Source organism: Coturnix japonica, chromosome 4, assembly GCF_001577835.2.
Source record: "Coturnix japonica isolate 7356 chromosome 4, Coturnix japonica 2.1, whole genome shotgun sequence".
NCBI lineage: Eukaryota > Metazoa > Chordata > Aves > Galliformes > Phasianidae > Coturnix > Coturnix japonica.
In genome coordinates, this window is record NC_029519.1 from 28,210,167 (window position 1) to 28,230,512 (window position 20,346).

At 37.4% G+C, this 20,346-nt stretch overlaps 1 protein-coding gene across 4 annotated transcripts in view; it reads left to right on the forward strand.

Annotated features, from left to right (window-relative positions):
* The window catches only part of ARHGAP10 (Rho GTPase activating protein 10), a 127,701-nt gene that overhangs the window by 87,545 nt on the left and 19,810 nt on the right, over window positions 1–20,346 (forward strand). For all 4 annotated transcript variants that reach the window (XM_032444511.1, XM_015861096.2, XM_015861094.1 and 1 more), the window contains 2 exons: window positions 1,128–1,278; window positions 15,653–15,815. In XM_032444511.1, the coding sequence (XP_032300402.1) occupies window positions 1,128–1,278; window positions 15,653–15,815 (314 nt within the window). The remainder of the gene's footprint in view (window positions 1–1,127; window positions 1,279–15,652; window positions 15,816–20,346) is intronic.

Here is a 20,346-nt window from a genome sequence, read left to right on the forward strand (position 1 = left end):
TGCCATATCTGCATGGATCTGCTTCATAAAAAGCTTGTTCTTTGAAGATTCATTACAAGTCTACTCTTACTAACATTTCCTGTATGGATACCTGACTTCTTAAAATTACAGAGTAAAAGAACACAACATATTGTTAAGTTGCATCTTGTTATATTACCGTGTTGATGTGGTGTAAGGTGCCCTACAGACACAGGGCTTTTTTTGTTCAGGTGTTGTCTGTGCTTTTCTTTATCAGCTGGTTTCCATTTGATGAAAAAAATACTGACCTAATTTGTTTATGGAAGTCTTCCATGATCAGTTGTAAAAGGCTGCTGTTGTATTGTGCATTGACATACTTATAATTTTCCAGAAGTAAATCAACATCGTTAGACTGTGCCTCATATATGTCAGTTAAAAGACTATCAGTTTGAGCAGATTTGTGTTGCTGGTTAACCCAGTGAGAAATGGCATGGTATTGCCTATGAAGTGGTGATATGCTAATAGTCATGATTCAAAGGATAAAATGGTGATGAAGAATTGCAATTCTTTCTGTATGTGTCTTTGTGCGTATCATCAGTTAATAAAAACATGACTCAATATGTAATAGTTGACTGAAAAAAATCTCACATGGTATGTTACTATGGTATTTCTCATTAAAAATCCCTTTTCTCAGAATTTTCCCTTTGCTCTCTTCAAGAATATGATATATGCGTATTTAATCTGGCAGATATTATAGTGACATCATAAGTTTTGAAAATTAAAATGGGTATTTTGGCAACATTGTAGGCCCTAGCTGAAACTTGAAAACTTTTTGGTGGCTGGTTCATCTCTTTCTTTCCCCTTCCCTCCCACCCTAGCTGGCAAGCATATTCACACATGTATTACCTTTGGATTAATTGGTTTGTTGCTTGGTTAAAGCATAGGAAGTGCTCTTGCATGTTTCCGTTTTACATCTATTTGTTTATTTATTTTAAAAACTCTCATTAAAGATCCATAGCATACTCTCGGACTTGAAGGAATGGATTTTTGGCTTCTGCCTGCTTTGAATGAGATCCAAAACAAAGGTTGTTTGATAATGGCTTACAGTTGCATTAGACAGGTTGCTTTTCGTGATAAATAATTAACACCCTTTGTGTTCTTGATTGCAGATTTTCAAAACCTTGCCTGATGTCACTTTTCCTGAGTCAATCTCAATGTCAGTATCTCCTCCAAATGCCCCACCAAGGCAATCCAGAAGACAGGGGCAACGTACTAAGAGGCCTCTGGCTGTGTACAATCTTTGTCTTGAGCTGGATGATGGTAAGATGTTAATAATACTTTCAATCTTTGCAGCGGATTGATGTTAGTATGCAGTCTGACTTCATTAGGTTTTTCATTTCCTGTTTCATTTGTATACTTGCGTGCATGTGTGTACATGCTTGCTTAATTGCTTTGGAACGTGTAAAGAAGCAAGTAGTGTACAGAGAAAGGAAAGTATAGACAAGTGTCTTGGAACATATATTTAAGAGTAGGGTGAACTGTTCTAAATATACCTTTTGATTCTGAAGAAGAGGCAAGTCCTGCTTCTGTAGGGGAAATCTCTTAGGCCTCTCTACTTGAAGATTACAGAGCTGTAAGAGAAATGGAGAACTAAAATTAAAGCAAATATTTTATGAGAACAGCTAATGCACTCTACTGTTACATTCAACTGGACTGAAGTCTCAGGTCACCACTGCACTAGAGTATTCTTCTAGTTCACTTGAATCTGGAATACTGCGGTGTTAATAGCATTAAATACTTGTAAACTTACCTGACTTAAAATGCCAAAGAAAAAGAGTCTTGTTTCTGCATGCAGTTTGTGATAGCAGCATACAGAGAGGCAGAGTGTACAACTCAGTTCTGACTGTTGGCCTGAAAAGTAATCATTTTCCTGAAATTTTATTGCTTGGGGGTACACACAGTACCAAGAAGGCAAGTCAGTACTCATTTTGTGTTACAGATTGTCTCCACCCTATTCCCTTTACTAATGTTGTTAGTCAATTATCTTTTCACGTGGAGAATCATGAGATCAGGGCATGAAGGCCAGTTGTTATACAGTAGAATGAGATTCACCAGTGAACTGTCATTAAGTCAGTGATCAACACTACTTAATTTGTGAAGAAAAGAGCGCACATACCTACAGCAGCTGTAAGTGCAAGTTTTAGAAATAAACTCAGAACTACTTATGGTCTCAATGCCAGGTTTATAAAGAGTTTGCAAGAAATTCAGCATGCCTGCCATCAGATTAAATTCACTAGAGATAAGTAATCCCTGTGCATTTCCTCACATCAAATATGAAATTAAATGTATTGGATAAAAAGTATTTAAAGTGCATCTGCTTAGAAAGCTTAAGCTGTGTTAATTTGAATAATATGCTACCAAAGCTAAGAAAGCTCTTGAGCTATATCTCCAGCAAAGAATTTATCCTCTACTGAAAAGAAAGCAAAGCAAAAACAAAATTGAATACAATCACAGTTGTTTACATCTAATTTTGAATGTGAATCACAGTGTATCAGAAGAATCACAGCACTTCTCTAATTCAGTACCTCAAAATGTGCACTGAGGACCTGACTTGACCCTGACACAGTAGATGGAAACTATTTGCTGACATTTTTATTGTAAGATCCAAAAATGCAGTATTATTATTGAAAACTACATGCAAAGCATTCAATTTCTCCTAAGTACAGTAACTTTATTTATTTATTTATTTATTCCTATTTCAGGCATCTGAACAAAGAGGAGAGCTGGAATTTTTAAGAGACTGTAATCGTTGCAGAGAAATGTAGTGCTTGTCTGGGAACTGTGGTGAACTGCAGAATAACCTAATAAGCAATTACTCATGATAGAACTATGATGAAGGCTGAATTGCTGCAGCTGAAGTCACAGTTCCAGGACATACAGCACTGAGTTTCAGTGGGATCTGAAAATAATTTTTCTGCTTTTGAATTCTAAAAAATATTCTCTGTAATGTCTTCAGCTACTACCAAAGGTAGCAGTGTTGTCAATACGTTGTAGCTACAAACTGGCTATAGACAGGTCCAGACTACCTGCTAATGCAGGTACTATGTAATAGTACACACAGGTAATGTGTGTACTAGCCAGGTAGCTCTGTCAGGAAGATAATTGGGAGTTGGTTCAACTTGTGTTTGGTAGATGTGCATTATGCATCGCATTGCGGTACCTTGAGCCCAGTTGCATCATTGCATTACCTGAGAAACTACCCCAGTTGTTTGGTTACATGGTATGTAAATCAGCTAGGCTGCTTAATATCTAGTTGCTCAGCGTCTCCAAATATGTGCCATGGCCTTTGGTTTCTTTCTTCTTAGGATCTTAGGATAGGGGGGAAAGGAATAAAAGTAAGCCTGGGCTTTGTTCCATATTTACCTAGTTTCTTGGCTAACAAATGCATGTTTTATAACTGCTCTTTGGAAGATTTTATCCTGTGTGTGTTTTTAACAGGAAATTAAACGTTAAACCCCTTCCCTCTTTATTCACAATGGCATGAGTTAAGCACCAGGCATAAGCCAGTGTTTTGTATTTCCTGGATATGACAAAATTATCATAATCTTGTTTTAAACCAAGTAGTGAATACATACTTGTCTGTAAATATATTTGTAAAGAAATATACCTCTAAAATTACTGTAATTATATAGAAACATTTTCTGTGCCTTGAAACTAGAAGTATGTTAGAGACAAAATCTCTGTGCTGGAAAACTTCTTGAGTGTGTTTCTCTTAGGATTGTTATGCAAACCAGGAAATTGTTAGAAAAACGGAAACAAGTCTTTAACTATCGGCTGCTCCAGAGAGTTAACAGGCTTCAGAATCCACTGCTTGAATTGGAAATGCAGGGCTCAGGCCAACTTTTCTTTTTAAAAGCTCATTTTCAGTCGGGAAGCTTCTTGACTGCACAAAAACTGTATGCAGCAACCACCCAGAAAGCTCTATAAGTGACATAAACACTGATAGATGTATTATTGCAGGAACACACACTAAGTTTGATAAAAATCTTCGTCTTCTTATAATTAGCTGTGCTGGCTTCTGATAGGGCATAGATCCTTAAGGATCTTCATTTCTGCAGTCAAATTTAAGTCAGAGATTATACTGTCCGCTTCTCTTTTGACCTCTTTTTTCAGTGGTAAGCCAGTTATTAAATTCTCATTCTGATGTTTTACAGCATCTTGGTGTCTTGAGTAGAATTGCGCTTAATGGGGAACTTTGAGCTACTTTCATACATCACCTACTCCCAGAGATCTTGTTTTCAGCAAAATGCAGATTTGTCTGAGATTGACATTGAGATAATTTCCAGAGTTTCTAGCTTTGATTTGGGTGTGTTTTTTCTTGGTTTTGCTTTGAAATAGCTTTTTTTTTTTTTTTTTTTTTTTTTTTTTTTCTTTTGGTGATTTTTTTTTTTTTTTTTTTTTTTTTTTTTAGTTTTAATGTCTGAATGAATTTTAAAGTGAACTTTTGAGTTACAGCACCAGCTGTGTGCAAATATGAACAGTTTTGCATTCTCTGTTTTTCTCTATGGGGAGAAAGACTTAGCTAAAACAAGATGATGTTCATACTGTTCTTCTAAAAATGACATTGGGTCTGTATTTTCCATCTGGACTATCGGTACTTACCAGAAGAGAGCTCTGTTTATATTTCTTCTAAAGGGCAATGCAAAGTTACAGTTTTGTCCCCTCATGGTTTTATTTTGATTTTATATGATTTTATCTTGTAGCACCGTATTATTAAACTATTTTGCAGAACCGGAAAAGCAATACAGCCAGAGATGTTCTGCGTAAAGTAGGAAGTGTAATTCAGTCCATCTAGATGACCAGACAGTTAGCGTGGGCTCCATAATCCACACTTGCAATTAAGAGATTGGTTTTGTGTGGCAGTTCATCTAATTACAGTACACCTTGTTTTCCAAGCAAACCAGAGTATCCAAGTCTTAAGCCACAGTGCCTGCTGATCCCTTGTTCTCTTTGAATACTCTCTATATATCAGAATTTCTCATAGTCAGATAGCACGTGTGTCATATGGTGAGGCTTGTTTGTTTTGTTTTTAAGGTGTTTGTCTCCCACTCTCTGCTCAGGAACTTGGAGACATAATGAGTGTTTGGAATAACTTTCTGCTGCTGTTGGAAGCTAAAAAATTTATTTATTTTACTTTAGAAAATGGGTTCTCGTGTAGAATTCTAAAATAAATAAAAATGAGTGTTGATGTTTAACCCTTAAAAACTTGGTGCTAATTAGTATTACTTCCTGAATGATCTAGGGAAGCTGAAGTGTGACTGCTATGTTAAGTGTTAAAGAGGAATAGCTCTTTTTGAGGAAACTGGAGTGATACGGTGTCATAAATTGACTGATAAATCAGTTTGCATGAAGTACTGTGGCATTTTATTGAGCTACTTCATCAAAGTAAAATGTGATGTGTAATGGTTATACAGCTCCCATGCATTATTTTTTTCTCCCTCCTCCTCAGTGCCTTCCTGCCCCGAACAAACAAGTGAAAAAAAAAAAAAATAGGCTTTATTTGGAATTACTGAGCATAAAACCACGATGTTAGAGGAAGTCTTGAATTTATAATAATGAGATTGGTCTTCAGGGCTGGAACAGCCCAGAGCTGCAAGGTTGCAGGTGTGAAACCTGGCCTTGAACTCTTTCTATTTCTGAATCTGCTGCTTGGAAGTGTTTCTGTAACCTGGCACATAGTAGGGGAAATGGAAAGAAAAGCAGCTACATAGGCATATAAAAAAGCCGTAAGGACTTGCAACACTTGCTTACAAAGCTATTGTTAACAGCTGAGCAGAACACACAGTTATGCTGTTCCAAAATAGGTACACCAATATCACTTGCAAGGGGAAGATCGGGATGATTGCTGTTTGCCATGTAGAACTTAAGATAGTTCATATTTCACCTTGCTGCAAGAACAGTTCTTGCAATTCAACAGGATCTATCACAGCTTTTTCTACTTGATGGCTCTGAAGAGGATGAGAGTTGAAAAAGATTTTTACTTTGTATAGCATTTGTCAGTGAAGATGAAGCTTTTTCCTAGGTAATAACAGGTATGCATAGGGCTCCAGTTTCCTGCTAGATAACCAGGTTCTGCCCAGAAAGCTCTGGGTCAGTTTAAAGGTACCTGTCTTCTTGGAAGTATGGAATAATTTTGGCCCATTCTTTTTACATGCAGTATACAATCTGTCCGTCATTGCACGCATGATTAATCTACTTGGTACAGCCTACTTGCTGCATAGATATTTGAAATCAAAATTAGTCGTCATAACATAGTAAACATCTCTTAACTCCTTTTCAAATTATGTGCCAAATCTTTGTGGTTGATGTCAGAATTGCCCTTACATCATCATGAGCGCATGTCCATTTTTAGTGTATGAAACATAGAGCCTGTGGAAATGTTGAAAATAAACACATCCCTGTGTGCTCTCACACGCATGTACATGCACACAACAAGGATCAGAATTGTAGTGAAGGAAAATACAAACAATCTAGAAATAAAAACTGAGTTTAACGGAAGAATGCAGAGCACAGGAGAGAGAATTGAGACCAGACATTATTGAAAATATGTGACCTCCTGTAATAATCACTTATCTCTTTTATTCTCTGCCCTCTGTGCACAGTCTGCGCACATGATACTGTAAGAGGGCCAATTTGACATGCTAAAAGCCATTAATGCCAGACATGGAAGTCACTGATATGTTTTTGCTGCAAGCCAGCTGTGCCCTGTCCAACCTCTGTTGATTGAAAATAAATGCTCTCACTCAGCACATAAGAAAGAAAGGTAGAATAAAGACTTGATGCTGTTCAGCTCTTCAGTCAGTTTCCTATGGATGAGTGTGTACTTTCTGAACCAAGTGTTCCCTCACATGGTTTTACTCTTGCTTCTCTTCACTGATGACAAGGATACGAGAGAAGATGTTGGAGTGGAGAAGCTTTCTGAAAGGTTGATGTATGACTTAGAGAATATTCCTCCTCTTTCTAATTTGTTTACAGTCTGTGCCAGTCTTTTCCATTCAGTGAAAAAAAAACCAAAACAAAACCAAAAACAATTGTATTCTTGTTCTGTTAGCTTTTGGAAGAATTAGCCCTATTTTGTCTTCTCTTTCCCTTTTATTTTTTGTTTTCTTCTCTTGAAAGTTGTATTTAACTGGGCATAGTGAATTATGTTGCTGTCACCTGCTGCCTTCCTAGCTGAGCTTACAATTTGTTGAACTAACAGGGAGATTGAAGGAGTTCTTATGGGGGACATAATGGAAAAGTACTAGTAATAGGGACAGCAAGAATTGCTGTCTCACCTAAGAGACTTGACTGAAACCAAGGAAAATAGTCTCAGAGATCATGGTAGATGGCATCTACAAGCTTCATACCTGACAAGATTGATTATCTCCCAAACCTAGTGTTCTGTAATGGATGAAAACTCACTGATGATGAATATGCTCACTTCTGTCTCAGCTTTTACCGCTGCTTGGTGTTGCCTCTGTGCTGCACAGCTTCCTCGGTCCATCTCCACACTGTCCCTTCTACAGTTCAGATTCTCCAAATGTGCAAAAAAATCATCGCATTTGCGCTTATCTAATACTGAAGTGTAAGAGGCTCGAGCAGTGGTAGAAGAATCCAGGCATGAAAGAAAAAGTTGATCTAAATACAATGAAGTAGCAAAGTCTGTCTTCTGTTTTTGAAAAGTTTGCCTTTTGGTAGTAGATGTATCTTCATAGCAACATCTTCCAGCTAGTCAGTAGCTGAATTGCAAAGACATCAGAGAAGACAGAGAAAAGGAATGATGAAAGAATGTTTTCATGAACTTAAGATTTTGTGATGCCTTTTAAAGATGTACTACTGAATGAGAGAACTTTCAGTATTATTTAAGATATTAGATGCTCTTTTTTGATCTGCTTTCATTTCTTCAAAGTCCTCGTTGTCATTGATTAGACTAGAGATGTTCTGTTGATAAGTTTTGATATAGGTCTGGGCCATAGGTATGTGTTGCCTAGACTTGAGGAAAGCCAAGACATTTGATGTTACCATAAAACTATGAAAGCTTTAGAACAGTCCACTTACCTTATATTTTATCTGAGTTTTCAGTAACTAGTTTCAGCTCATCACTGAGTTTTACAACCATTAAATTAATGTGTGGTATTTGGCCAGCTTCGTAGGGCTAGAGGTCCTGTGTGGTTCCCTGCCAAGTAAGCTCTGGTAAAAACTGAGTAATCTGCGAGTTTAATATTACTCATAGAATCACAATATACCCAAATCAAAGGAGGTGCCCCTCTGCATACTTGTATCTGATTTCTGTGGTGTTTTGAAATTTAATTATTTGATACACTCTTAGCCTTTTGTACCTGACCCTGTCTTCAGTGTTTTTACCACAGCTTGAGGAATAACTTCAAATATTTACTTTAGTTTTAGCTTGCTCAACAAATGGCTCATCTACAATTCTTCAGGGTTTTCTTGGAGTAAAGAAGTAACCATAAGCAATGCTTCTTAAGAATTTTGGGAGATGAGCTGAAATGAAATTGATCTTTATTGAAATAATTGCTTGCTATCACAAGTACAGTGTCAGTCTAGAAATGTACCTGTTTATAGTTGAACCTTGTATTTAAAAACATAAGTAATAATATCAGAAAGAAATAGGGCATGGAAATGGCCCTAAAATTCCCCTGATCCATAAGTAACTTGCAGATGAGTACACTTTTCTTTCTTCCCTAGACCCAACTCAAACACCCACTTTCTGGCTGTAATTCTTGAGTTGCATCAGTCTGTCTGGAGGCAAATTCTGTCTAGTGCCGCTTCCTCCTTTTTCTAACATTTCTGAATCATGATGGAGATGGGAAAAACAATCCTTCTGTGGGAAATCCACTTTGTACATAAGATGCACGTGCTTGTACATGCACACATTTGAAAAAGGTATCTAAATTGGTCTTTAGGGAAAAAAAAACAAAAAACACGTATTCAACTTTAATGATTGTCTTAATTATTTTGTCTGAGAGGAAAAAATAGTTGGCATAGAGATCTCATTCTTACTGCATGTATTTTGAAAGCGTGAAACTGCTGGATATGCAGATTGTGTCCTGTCTGTTTTCTCAGTAAAAATTAAGTTGGTTTTAGAGTGTGTAAGTCTACTGATTCCTAAACTTACATAGAAACTCATGACTTTTTTCTTACATTGCAAATGCATACTGGGGCAGTACAGCAATATGTAGTATTTGCTATATATACATTGAAGACAACAAACACTTTTCAATGATGAAATATGATAATGTAAGTCTGTTTTTCTGAGTGTGTTAGTTTAAGTCTGACATCCAAAACTCTTATTATTCAGAAACATTTAAATAGTTTTCTTTATTACTTTTAGTGTTTGCTTTGATATTTTAAACAAATAATAGGTAATTACTAGCACATTTGTATTTGATTTTAACTTTTAACATTTAACAGTTGTTTAAATAGCACAGCTTCTAAAGTCTGAAGGTGAGTGATAATCCTGTTGATCCATTTTAGTGGTACGTTAGGCAAAAGTGCACAACTTCTTTGTTTACTCAGAAATAGATGACTTAATTCAAAATGTGAAGAAATAAAATAATGTCTGAGTTGACTTGGTCATGGTCTTGGCTTGGCATGGTCATGGACTTGGCATAATTAGCACAAGATAATTTGTGTTGAGGGTAGCAAGCAAAGTATTGCAGCTCTGCATCTAGAGAAAGTATTTTTGCAAATGTAGCTCTGTTAGCACTTTTGACTGCAAAGCCCTCTGATCAGTATCACAAAAAGTTTTTTCCACTAGGTTTACTTCTGACTTTCTAGAGTGTGGGTACTCTTGTAAGTGCACAGTAGGGTGCAAATATGTGGTTAGCATGAGCTAATGACAACTTTTGTATGGGTTTTGCTGATTAAGTAGGTTAATTGCATACTTTTAGATTTAGATGTGCCGCTTCAGAATAAAATCCCTTTTGATTTCTGTTATGATTCTGATGTGAATGTTCTGGTTCCTAGTACCAAGTAATTTGTTTTGACTTCTGTTGATATTGCAACCTAACTGAATTCCCCCTGTCAGTAATGTATATAATAGAGGAATTCTCAGAGCATATTTTGAAGGAGACATTTACTTGTGTCATACTGTAATGCTGATTAGAATCATAGAATCACAAGGTTGGAAAGGACCTAGAAGATCATCTAGTCCAACCATCCTCCCATTACCATAGCTACAGCAAACCACTAAACCAGATCTCGTAGCTCCTCATCCAGACGCCTCTTGAACACTGCCAGGGATGGCGACTCCACCACCCCCCTGTGCAGCCATTCCAGTGCTTGACCACTCTCTGAGAGAAAAAGTTCCTTCTAATGTCCAGTCTCAACCTCTTCTGGTACAACTTGTGGCCATTTCCTCAGGTCCTGTTTGTTGCTCGGGAGAAGAGGCCAAGCCACTCCTCATCACAACCTCCCTTCAGGAAGTTGTAGAGTGCAAAGAGGTCTCCCCTGAGCCTCCTCTTCTCCAGGTTAAACAATCCCAGCTCCCTCAGCCATTCCTCATAAGACTTGTGCTCCAGACCCTTCAACAGTTTTGTTGCCCTTCTCTGGACACTGTTATTATAAGTTAGGGAATCACTTTAGGTTTGCACTATTTGTGAGTCAACTAATCTGAATTTTTTCATACCTCTTTTCTGTTATGTTGAAGCTCTAGCATATGGAACTAAAATCTTACATGATAGGGAGTATTTATGATACTGATGCTTTTTTCTAACCCTAAATTAACAGATTCCTATTAATTGAAATCAGAATATATATCCTCAAATTAACATAAGAGCAAAGCTACTGTATTACTGTGGAAAGATAGCTGTTTATGGTGTGTGTCTGTTTGTTATCTCTTAGCTAGATGCAGCTGTGATGCTGATGGGAAGAATGGGTGGCTGCACAGCAATGCAGCAGCTGCTTCCCTGTCTCATGATGCATAAAATATCAGAGCTGAAGGCAGTAATAGGGATTTTGCAGCATCTTTAATTTACTTTTGTCAATTCTTCCCATTTCCTCTTGCCTATGATTAGATCTATGTGACTTTATCAAAGTGGAGTATGTCACGCCACAATTTGTGTATCTGATAAACATTTACAGCATACGTAGTTCTTAGAGGTGAACAGTTCTGTTCTGCTCACTCTCTATGTATCTTAATAGAAGCCATGGTAAATTCCCCTTCTATTTCAGAAACGTTTAGTTTCATAAACTGCTTTCTTTCTCTGGCTACCCTTAAGCTATAGACGCTGGTTGTAATGCTGATGTTAAAGATCAGTCTTTCTTTTAATAGTAAGGTATGTAATTCTTCAGTTTACTTAAGCTAAGATTGAAGAAAACTGCCACTCAAACAAGTAACTGGTAGCGTTAATTTTTTTTCTTCAAGTTTTTATTACATGCTTTTTCTTATTTAGAATTCTTGGAACAAAGTAAGGATCTGATTTTTGACACTGCCAAAGTATTTCAGTTTCCCTTAACTTTAGATGCCAACAAAAAATATATTCTTAGACTAGCCAGATGGAAAAAGTCAAAAGAAGGCAACTGGGAGGTATGTCATATTCGGTTAGGTGGAAGATGAGTTCACATTTTTTATATGGAGGGTCTGAGAGCCTGTATTTATCTGAGCCTTATCCAGTCAAAAAGGAAAAGGAATTAATTGTTATGTATCTGTTGGAAAGAAGGTAAGGCTTAGTCCATGTAAGAATTTTCTTAAGCAGATTTTTCATCATGAGAAAGGGGGACACACAGTAAGTTAGAAAGGCTTTTTGGGTTAAAAACTCAGTGGTAGGTAGTACCAGTTAAACACAACCAGTTAGTGGTAAGGATCAATATAAAACTATTGTATTTTCTAGATAGCACCAGCCTTAATTAAGAACAGTCGTAAAGACAAAGCACAGGTATATGCTGCAGAGGTGCAGTGAAAGCTGTAAAGTTGGATGAGCGTTGTGATTGGAACAGTAAAACAATAAGATAATTTAGATGACAGTATAAAAGGATCTGAGCAGTCAAAAGAATTTACATGGTATGCAAAAAGTGATTGTGAAACAAGTTTTAACTCTGCTGAGAATATAGTTGTTTCCTGTACCTGATTGCATAGGATGGGGAGCTTGTAGGTACAGTTTGGTGACAACTATAGATATAGCCAAGCTCAAGGCTGAAGGAAGTCAGAGGCTTCCCACAAGTGTACAGAAAATGAAGAGTTGATGGCTGGAATATTGACCAAAATTCGAGATATCACACAGGCTATTGATATTATACTGAGAATCCTAATGTTCTTCGTCTGGCCTGTCACTTTTTGGTACCTGAAGATAAAAGTCTAACAGGAGAGAAAATCATAGTGAAATTTCTAGTGAGAAATGGCACTAAACATAACAAAATGTGTGTTCAAATAACAATGTAAATAAACATTGAAAAGAAATCCTGTCTTCACTGTTTTATGATGTAAGAACTCAATAGAATTCAAGTGTTAGAAAAGAAAAATGAGAAATTTCAAGTTCTCCTTTTCGAAAGGACCTGTCAGTCTGATGTAGCAGTCAATCTTTTAATAGAAATTGGAAATCTGACAGCGCTGCTCCTTGTAGAGCAAAGTTGGAGGTAAAGAAGACTCAGAGGAGAGAAACAGTAAAAAATATTAGACTGTCAATATTAGGGAGCCCATGAATTCTGAAATAAAGTAAAACCGTAGACCTGATTCAATTCCAGCAATGTATTATAACATTCTCTAGATGAAACAGCTATGGCAAGACTTTAAAGATATTTTTAAATCTCCAGCTAATTAGGATCTTTAATGTCTCCACAAAGCAGCATGCAGTAAAAGAGTAGAAGAAAAGAGGAAATACCAATGTACAAGTTTTGAGGAGTTGTTAAAGAAAACTAAGAAAATCAGTGTGGAATATATAATAAGCAGGGTCAAGCAGAAATCTTCACAAATAAGCCTGTTGCAAAGTAAATATTTTGAATCATGTTAAACCATCTAACTTGTCCTACAAAAAACCCTAACAAAAAACAAACAAACAAAAAAAAGTTACCTAGTAGTTGGGTTGTATAGTCTGGCAACATGAGCTTTTAAAACATGGAATGGCTTAGGTTGGAAGAGACCCTAGAGGTCATCTGGCTCCTTGTAACATGCCAAAGAAGTTTGAAGAAACAGAAAGAATGCTAGGTTAGTAGCAGTATTTAGAATGGTAGTTACTGTCCTGAGTCTCTTAGTCATAATGGCCAAACAGTTTGTTATAAGCTACTAATATAATCCTGTGGCAAAAAAAATGCAGACCTCACGTTATCACAGATTGATGAGTGATGGAATTTAGTGTTCATTGTGGCACTTGTGGAATAACAAGAAAATATATGAAATTCTGATCTGGTGTACACTCTTCAGAAAGAACTCTGGAGTGTTGGGATAGGTTCGTAAAGCAGGTGCTTGATCCTCAAACTGCAAAATCCCATTTAGTAAGAAATTTAGTTAAACTTGAAAAGGTTGTGTACATACCTTCATAAAGAACAAAAATGTGATGTGAGTGAAACTAATAACTGTGTCATGTGTAGCATAGGGCATGCCTAGAAATTAAAGCCTAACAAATTGAAAGTACACACATTAATTGGTGAGTCTGTTCCCTTGGGCCTTGTCACAGTCACCAGAGAGCAGAGCTCAGCGCTGCCCCTCTGATTCCTTTGAGGAGCTGCAGTTGCCATGAAGTCTCCCCTCAGCTTCTCTGCTCTGGGCTGAGCACACGAAGGGACCTCAGTTGCTCCTCATACATCTTGCTGTCTAGATCCTGCACCATCTTTGTAGACCTCTGGACACTGATAGTTTTATGTCCTCTTTATATTGTGGTGCTCAAAAGTTCACACAGTGCTGGAGGTGAAGCAGCGACAGCACAGAGCAGAGTGGGACAGTGTGCTCCATGCTCATTTTATACTATTGAAATCAAAGCAGTGATGCTATGAAGACTTAATGCTTGTGCATATATAACCCCCCCTTTTCTGTAGGGGATGATGGCTTGGTCATACAGTCATGAAGAATAGGTTAGTATTGGTGTTTGAGTGAAGTTAAGTGGATAGTTTAGGTAAACATATAATATGATGTGTGTAGTTCTGTAGTTTGACTTGCATTAATACTAATTTTTTGAAAATAAATTTTGATGAGGCCTTAAATCTATTTATTTTAAAGGAATTTAGCTTCTTAATAAAGTAAAACTGCAGTATTAGTGTCTCTCAGCTGTTTATCACTGTGTCACTCACATCTGCAAAAGAGATGTAATGGATTAGTTTTTATCTTTGAGTCCTGCAGCTCTCATGTCACATCATGCTGCACTTGGGCCCGCTCACAGAGGGATGGGGCAGCAGAGCAGGAGTGACTCATTTGCTGAGGTTAACTTCTCCTCTTATTGTACTTTGTTACAGCAGGATAATTTAGAGCCTTAAATTAGCAGCTACATTAAGGATAAATTTTAGATAATCACTTTTATCATTTGAGTGTTTTTAGTCGCATCTCATTTGACTCTCTAGGGATGTTGTTCTCAGAGAGTTAAGAGAGGGGGTGCAGATGAGGTGGCTGGGGAAGCAGCTGAGCATTTTCTAGCTTTCTGTGTTCGAGGCAGAAAGGATCAGACTCGCGGAGGCAGTAATGAAACTGTGAGGGTGATTTTATCCAGGAAAAGTAGCCTTGCATTGTTCACATTTAATTCTCATTGCTTACACAGGACTAAGTCTTATATAGTGCTACTTGCATACAGATTTTCAGGCTGGCACAATACTTTAACAGCTTTTGATCCAGTAACTGTTGTGGCATGTTTGGCTTTGATTGTTCATTTTTTTTTCCAGTTGTTCTGGTCCTGTAGAAGCAGAACTTCTTCCATGGTTGTGATATCACTAGTATAGAGTTAATTCTGGAAGGACGTGTGTGATATTTATTATTTGTCAGGGCTATGTCACATGTTTAAGTGAGAGCAGAAAGCAGAGGAGAGGAGGAAAGGATGCAGGGAGTCATGTAAAGGATGGCTGGAAATGAACCTTATTACTGTTAAATACTCATATTCTAAAAACAGCTGCAGGTCCCATTTGAAACTCTGGGCTCAGCTGTGCTGGACAATGTAATGTATGCAACTGTCCTAATTTCATGAGACTCCTTTAGAACTTATAAAATGTTCAATGAATGTTTAAATAAAAGAGTAAAAAGGAAGGGTGTTGGTGAACGTTAGCTTTTCAGTGAAAAGCGTGGCTAGATGTATCACCATGGTCTTCGGTGAGTACAGCAGCTTTTCCTTACTGTTTGTGAGATAGGAGTGTTGTTCTTTTATCTTTTTCCTAAGCAGTCATTTCTGAATGTTGCCTCTTGAGTGGTTCTGTAGAAATAAAAAAAAAAAATAAATCTATAATTTCATCCACAGAAAATACATGTTATAAAGGAAACTGGGAATACATTGTTTTGAGAAGATAGTGTTGTGATAATGATGGGGGAAAATGTGCTGTAGTAACTTGTGGGAGATGCTGGTGAATTGTGTGTCCTCCAAAACATTCTGTGAAAATAGGATGCTAACATTTTTTCTTGTATGTATTTCAGGATGCAGTGACCAAAGCAGTTTCTTTGGCTCTTTTTAGTATCATTCTGATTCATGCTATGTTTTTTGTTTTGTTTTGTTTTTTTTCCTAGCCGACAGTCACAGCTCTCCAAAAGAAGACACTCCAACTGGTAGCATGGATTCTCTTTCTTCCCAGTCTCCTACTCCTGTATTGTCTGGTAGCCCTCCTGGGCTACTGGATAGAAATCACCTTATTATGGATAGCGGAGATCTTGCAGACTGGACAACAAATCTGTAAGTATACTGAATATTGGATAATGGTTTTCCACTAGTACAATTATGCAAATGAAACATGTTTCTCTTCAGTTTGGTGGAAAGTGAATTGCTTTTTAAATTGCATATAGTTTTGATTTTCTTCTGTTACAAAACGGTATATGCTTACACATTGTGGTGCAACTTAAAGTCTGCCTGAATGTGGCAGTTATTTTCCTTCTAAAATCTAGTGTGTTTCACTATAACCCATTATAAAATTTTAAGTGATTTTTATTTAGGCAATAAATATGTAAGCTATTCTTTGTATGATGTATTACCTACTTTTATGTCAAGACAGTGTTAAGCTACACTTAAGTGCATGGCCATTAAGATTTAAGACCAAATTTTGGTTTTGGATAAATGCACTAAAATGCACTTTAATGTGTGTTGTTGTCTGTGGATATTACTGTTGTTAATCCCATGTTGCTAACAAGTTAACTGCCTGCTTTATAGCTAATGTGTAGTATATCACTTTCAGTGGACTCTACATATTCAGTTTTGAGAGTGATTTTGGTACAGCAAAAATGAATATTATGATTTTAGCGCTATTTCTGTAATACATGCTCAATTGTGATACACAGAGCTAGACATGCCTTTTTTTAAAATTAGAAGTAGAATTTGAACTCTGTTTGGCTATTTATACAAACTTATCGATACAGTTTTCTAGCCTTAGTGCCAAGGAGATGGAAGAAGCAAGTCTGGAGAAATGATTTGTTACAGATATTTTCCGTAATGGCGTAGCCTGTTCTGCAGATGATGCAAGAGTATGAGATATATGTGTAGATGTTGGTAACACGTGAAAATATGTGAGCAGCCATACATATTTTCATATGTAGAAAGAAATAATTAAGTCCTTACTAGGGTACTTATTTGTTGTAACAATCTTTTCTCATACAAATTGAAAGATATTCAGATAGTTATAGATACTTTGCATATGCATTGTTTATTCAGAGTACTGAAATGCACAATTCCTTCTCCTCTTGTATAGTCCAGTAGTAACTTGTAGGATTGACAGTAAGCTGTATTTGATGAAATGAGATGCATGTGTGGAAAATGCTGTGGGTGACATGTAACTGGTATGTCTATGAAATGTTGCATGGCTGAACAGGGAACATATGCTTACAAGAGCACTGATAACATCACAGAATAAAAGAAGGAAGCGCTGGTTCAATACAGGGATTCAGGATCTTCAAGTGTTGATGAAACTTAGAGGTTTTTGCCCATTTATTTTCATGGAAAATTATACTGTACTTCTGTTTTGGAAACGTTGTTTCACAGCTTGAGGTTTTTTATGTTTTTTTTGGAAACAGTTCTGTTTGGAAGGAAAGTAACTTGTTTCATGCATCTAGATGATTTTGTCAGAAAGAGTTTCTTCCACTAACCTGTAAAGAGAAATTTGCTTACAACCTACTTCAGTGACAAGCCTGGACAGTGACAGAGTAGACAGTGCACAGTACATTCTTACATTCTGCTTTCTCACACTGAGTTGGGCTTATTTTTCCCCTTTAGTTCCGATGACACAGAGGGCCTTGCCTGAACAAAAAACAAAATAAAACCAAAACAACTCCACTGTATTAATGGCATAAATAGATGTCAGAATGGCAAACATACTTTGTGGACTTTGGCAGTCAGTTTGCATCATAGGGTCCTGTGGACAGGTAAAGGTAGTGATTGACTTGGCATGGTATAGCTGTAGTAGCTCTCAAAGGTCCACAAAAGGAGGCAGTCATTGTCTGTTGAATGCTATGGCTGTACTTAGGTTATTCTCATGAATTTTACTATTCCAGAACTAGGTGGAGAACAGTCTTCCTCTTTCTGTTTTAGCAGGATTTCAAAATGTCTAGTGTTTTGTGCCAAACTGGAACAAAAGCAGTTCTCAAAGTCTCGGTGTCCTCTGTAAAATGGTATTACAGATCTTCACTGAGTTACAGTAAATGCTATTGCTGAACCCAAGGAAGATGGAAACATGAGAGGATCTGTTTTCTGAAGTTTCTAGTGATGTTTATAACACATGGGTGTTACTTGTAAGAGATCAGTCACTATGGAGTTATGTAGTCAACAAGGTGATGGTGACTTCCTTGCAGCAGAAAAGCTGTGTGCTCTGTTTCCTGGGGGAAGGATGTTGAATTGTGGGTCAAGATATGTCGGATATTCAAAGGTTAGTTTATATCAGTAACTCACTCTAAATAGTAACACGTGATTTGTGGTATTTCTTTTCAAGGAAACAGATTTTTTTTTTTCTTCCACTGAATGATTTTTTTATTATTATTATTTTTAATGTGTGCAGTTTTCTTGTCCTGTCTTTAAAAATGAAAGCAGCTACAGCTTCTGGCACGGCGAAAGCAGCAAATGAAAGTGGATACATCCTTCAACTTCTGGCTTTCATTAGGAAGGGACTGCATGGCAAGAGTGGTAAAAGAAATGGAGAGAATAAGGGCTTTATCACAGATCTGACATGTCTCACAAAGCCCTAGACTGTTATGTCAATGCCACATGTGCTGTATCTGGAAGGTGATGTTTCACATATGTGCCATTTTGAAGCATGTCATAAATATGTATTGTTTGAAAATCTCTTTCATCTAGGCAATGTTTAATAACTTGGCCATAAGAATAGTGAAAAGATTAGTAGTTATAATAGTGAGTTGGTGAGTGTTTGACCCTTGCTATGGTCTCCATTTGTATGAATTTTTTTATTTTCTTTAAGGCATAGCAGCAAGGACTGTCTCAGTCTGGTGCTAACCAATGCAGTTGCATTCCTTCCTTTTTCCTCTTTGTATTCTTTAAGTGGCCACATACACAGGCACTTAAACTAAAGAATTAACATTGTAGAGCTTTTTGTCTTCTCAGGTCAAACACCTGTGCCACCACTGTCAGAGTTCATGTTGCTCAGACAGATCTCAAGATGGTAACTACTTTCACGAGCAGAGCACATTTCAGGCATTTTTTACAGATAATTTTGAGACTGGTGTTGGTATAGTTTCACCAGCAGTACATTCTCAAAATGTTCACGTTTTTCCTCAAAACCACAGTTGGCTCTGGGGCAAAACAGCAACAATGGAGTTTCCATGTCAGATGCATCCAGTTCCTTGCACATTCCTTCTGATTCAGATGGCTACTTTAGGCAGGTGTTCTGAAGGTAAGCAGCATCTTCTAAATGAAATGTGGCTATCCATGGAGGCATTCTTTAATAGCTTTCTTTCATCTGTTCCTTTTGTTATTTTAGACACTGCAAAACTGACAATATTCCCCTTTTCAAGAATGCGCCAATATACTCAAAAGTGAAGTAGAATGTGTAAATGCAGTGATAGGTGCTATGTTGTGCCTTAAGTTTAACAGATAGGTGATGTCTTGCAATAGGTGATGTCTTTTATTTCCACAATGCAGAATAGATACATTTTGTGAGTTTTGCTTAGTATTATTTTGACCTGGATATAAACAACCACAACAACAACAAAAAAAACTCTTAACAAAGCAAACCACCAAACACCTTTTATCCATAGCCATCAATTTTCCCCAAATTGTTGTCAACTCTACAAATGCAAATTATCTGGAGAGTTTAGACCTGAAAATCCACCTTTCACTCCTTCTTTCAGAGTTGCCTCAATTCCAGGCTGATCAGAGGATGAGTTATAGCTCATCTCTCTTGGCAAGTTTGTTTTCTTCCTTTTCCTTCCTTCCTGGTAATGTTTTTTTCTGTTTTCTTTTTTGGGTGGCTGCTGCAGATTGCAGCTCCCTGCAGACTTCTGCACCAGGTGGTGATTAGGAAGTCAGTTGACAGTTTTGGTAGGGAAAGATATTCGTATATAGATGTCACAAGAGGCACCAGCGATATGCTGACAATAGGTGAGGGGAAGACATAGAATGTTAAGGAGGAGCGCTGAATACAGGAAAAAACTGATGGAAATCCAGGAAATAAAGTGAGCTAACATGCAGAATTGCTTTTTTGGTCTGCCGAATTTGTGTAAGGCTTGGGCATGCCTTGCTTTCGTCTATTCCTTCCACTTTCTGCATCTCCTGTGATTCTTCTGGCTCTTCTGACAGTTCGGACCTGTACAAGCTTGTGTGCTCCTATCACAGCTGATTCATTTTCTGAGGTGCTGCTTTGACACAAGGTTCCTTCTCTCCAACTGGAGAGCCTGTGTGAAAAGCTCATAAAGCAGCTACTTCCTAAGGAAGGAAGTTTGTGACTAATATTGGTCTTGAGAATATTGACATGCTTTAATTCAGAAACTAATATTGTTACGAAGCCCAGTGGTGTGCAGTGGGCATCGTTTACATGTCTTGAATGTCCATGGAGGCTTTCAGAATGGTGATGAGAGCCGTGCTGTGCAGCATCCTCAGTGCTTCCAGGGCCTTTGTGACCAAGAAAGAAGCTGATCTGTACATGCCTTGTGAAATTTCAGGCTTGCTCAAATTCCCAGTGAGCAAACCCATGTTGAAAGAACCATTGGGCAGAAAAGGAGGGCAGAAAAAGTGGTGTCTGAACATAGTGTTATGTTCTGAACATAACAGG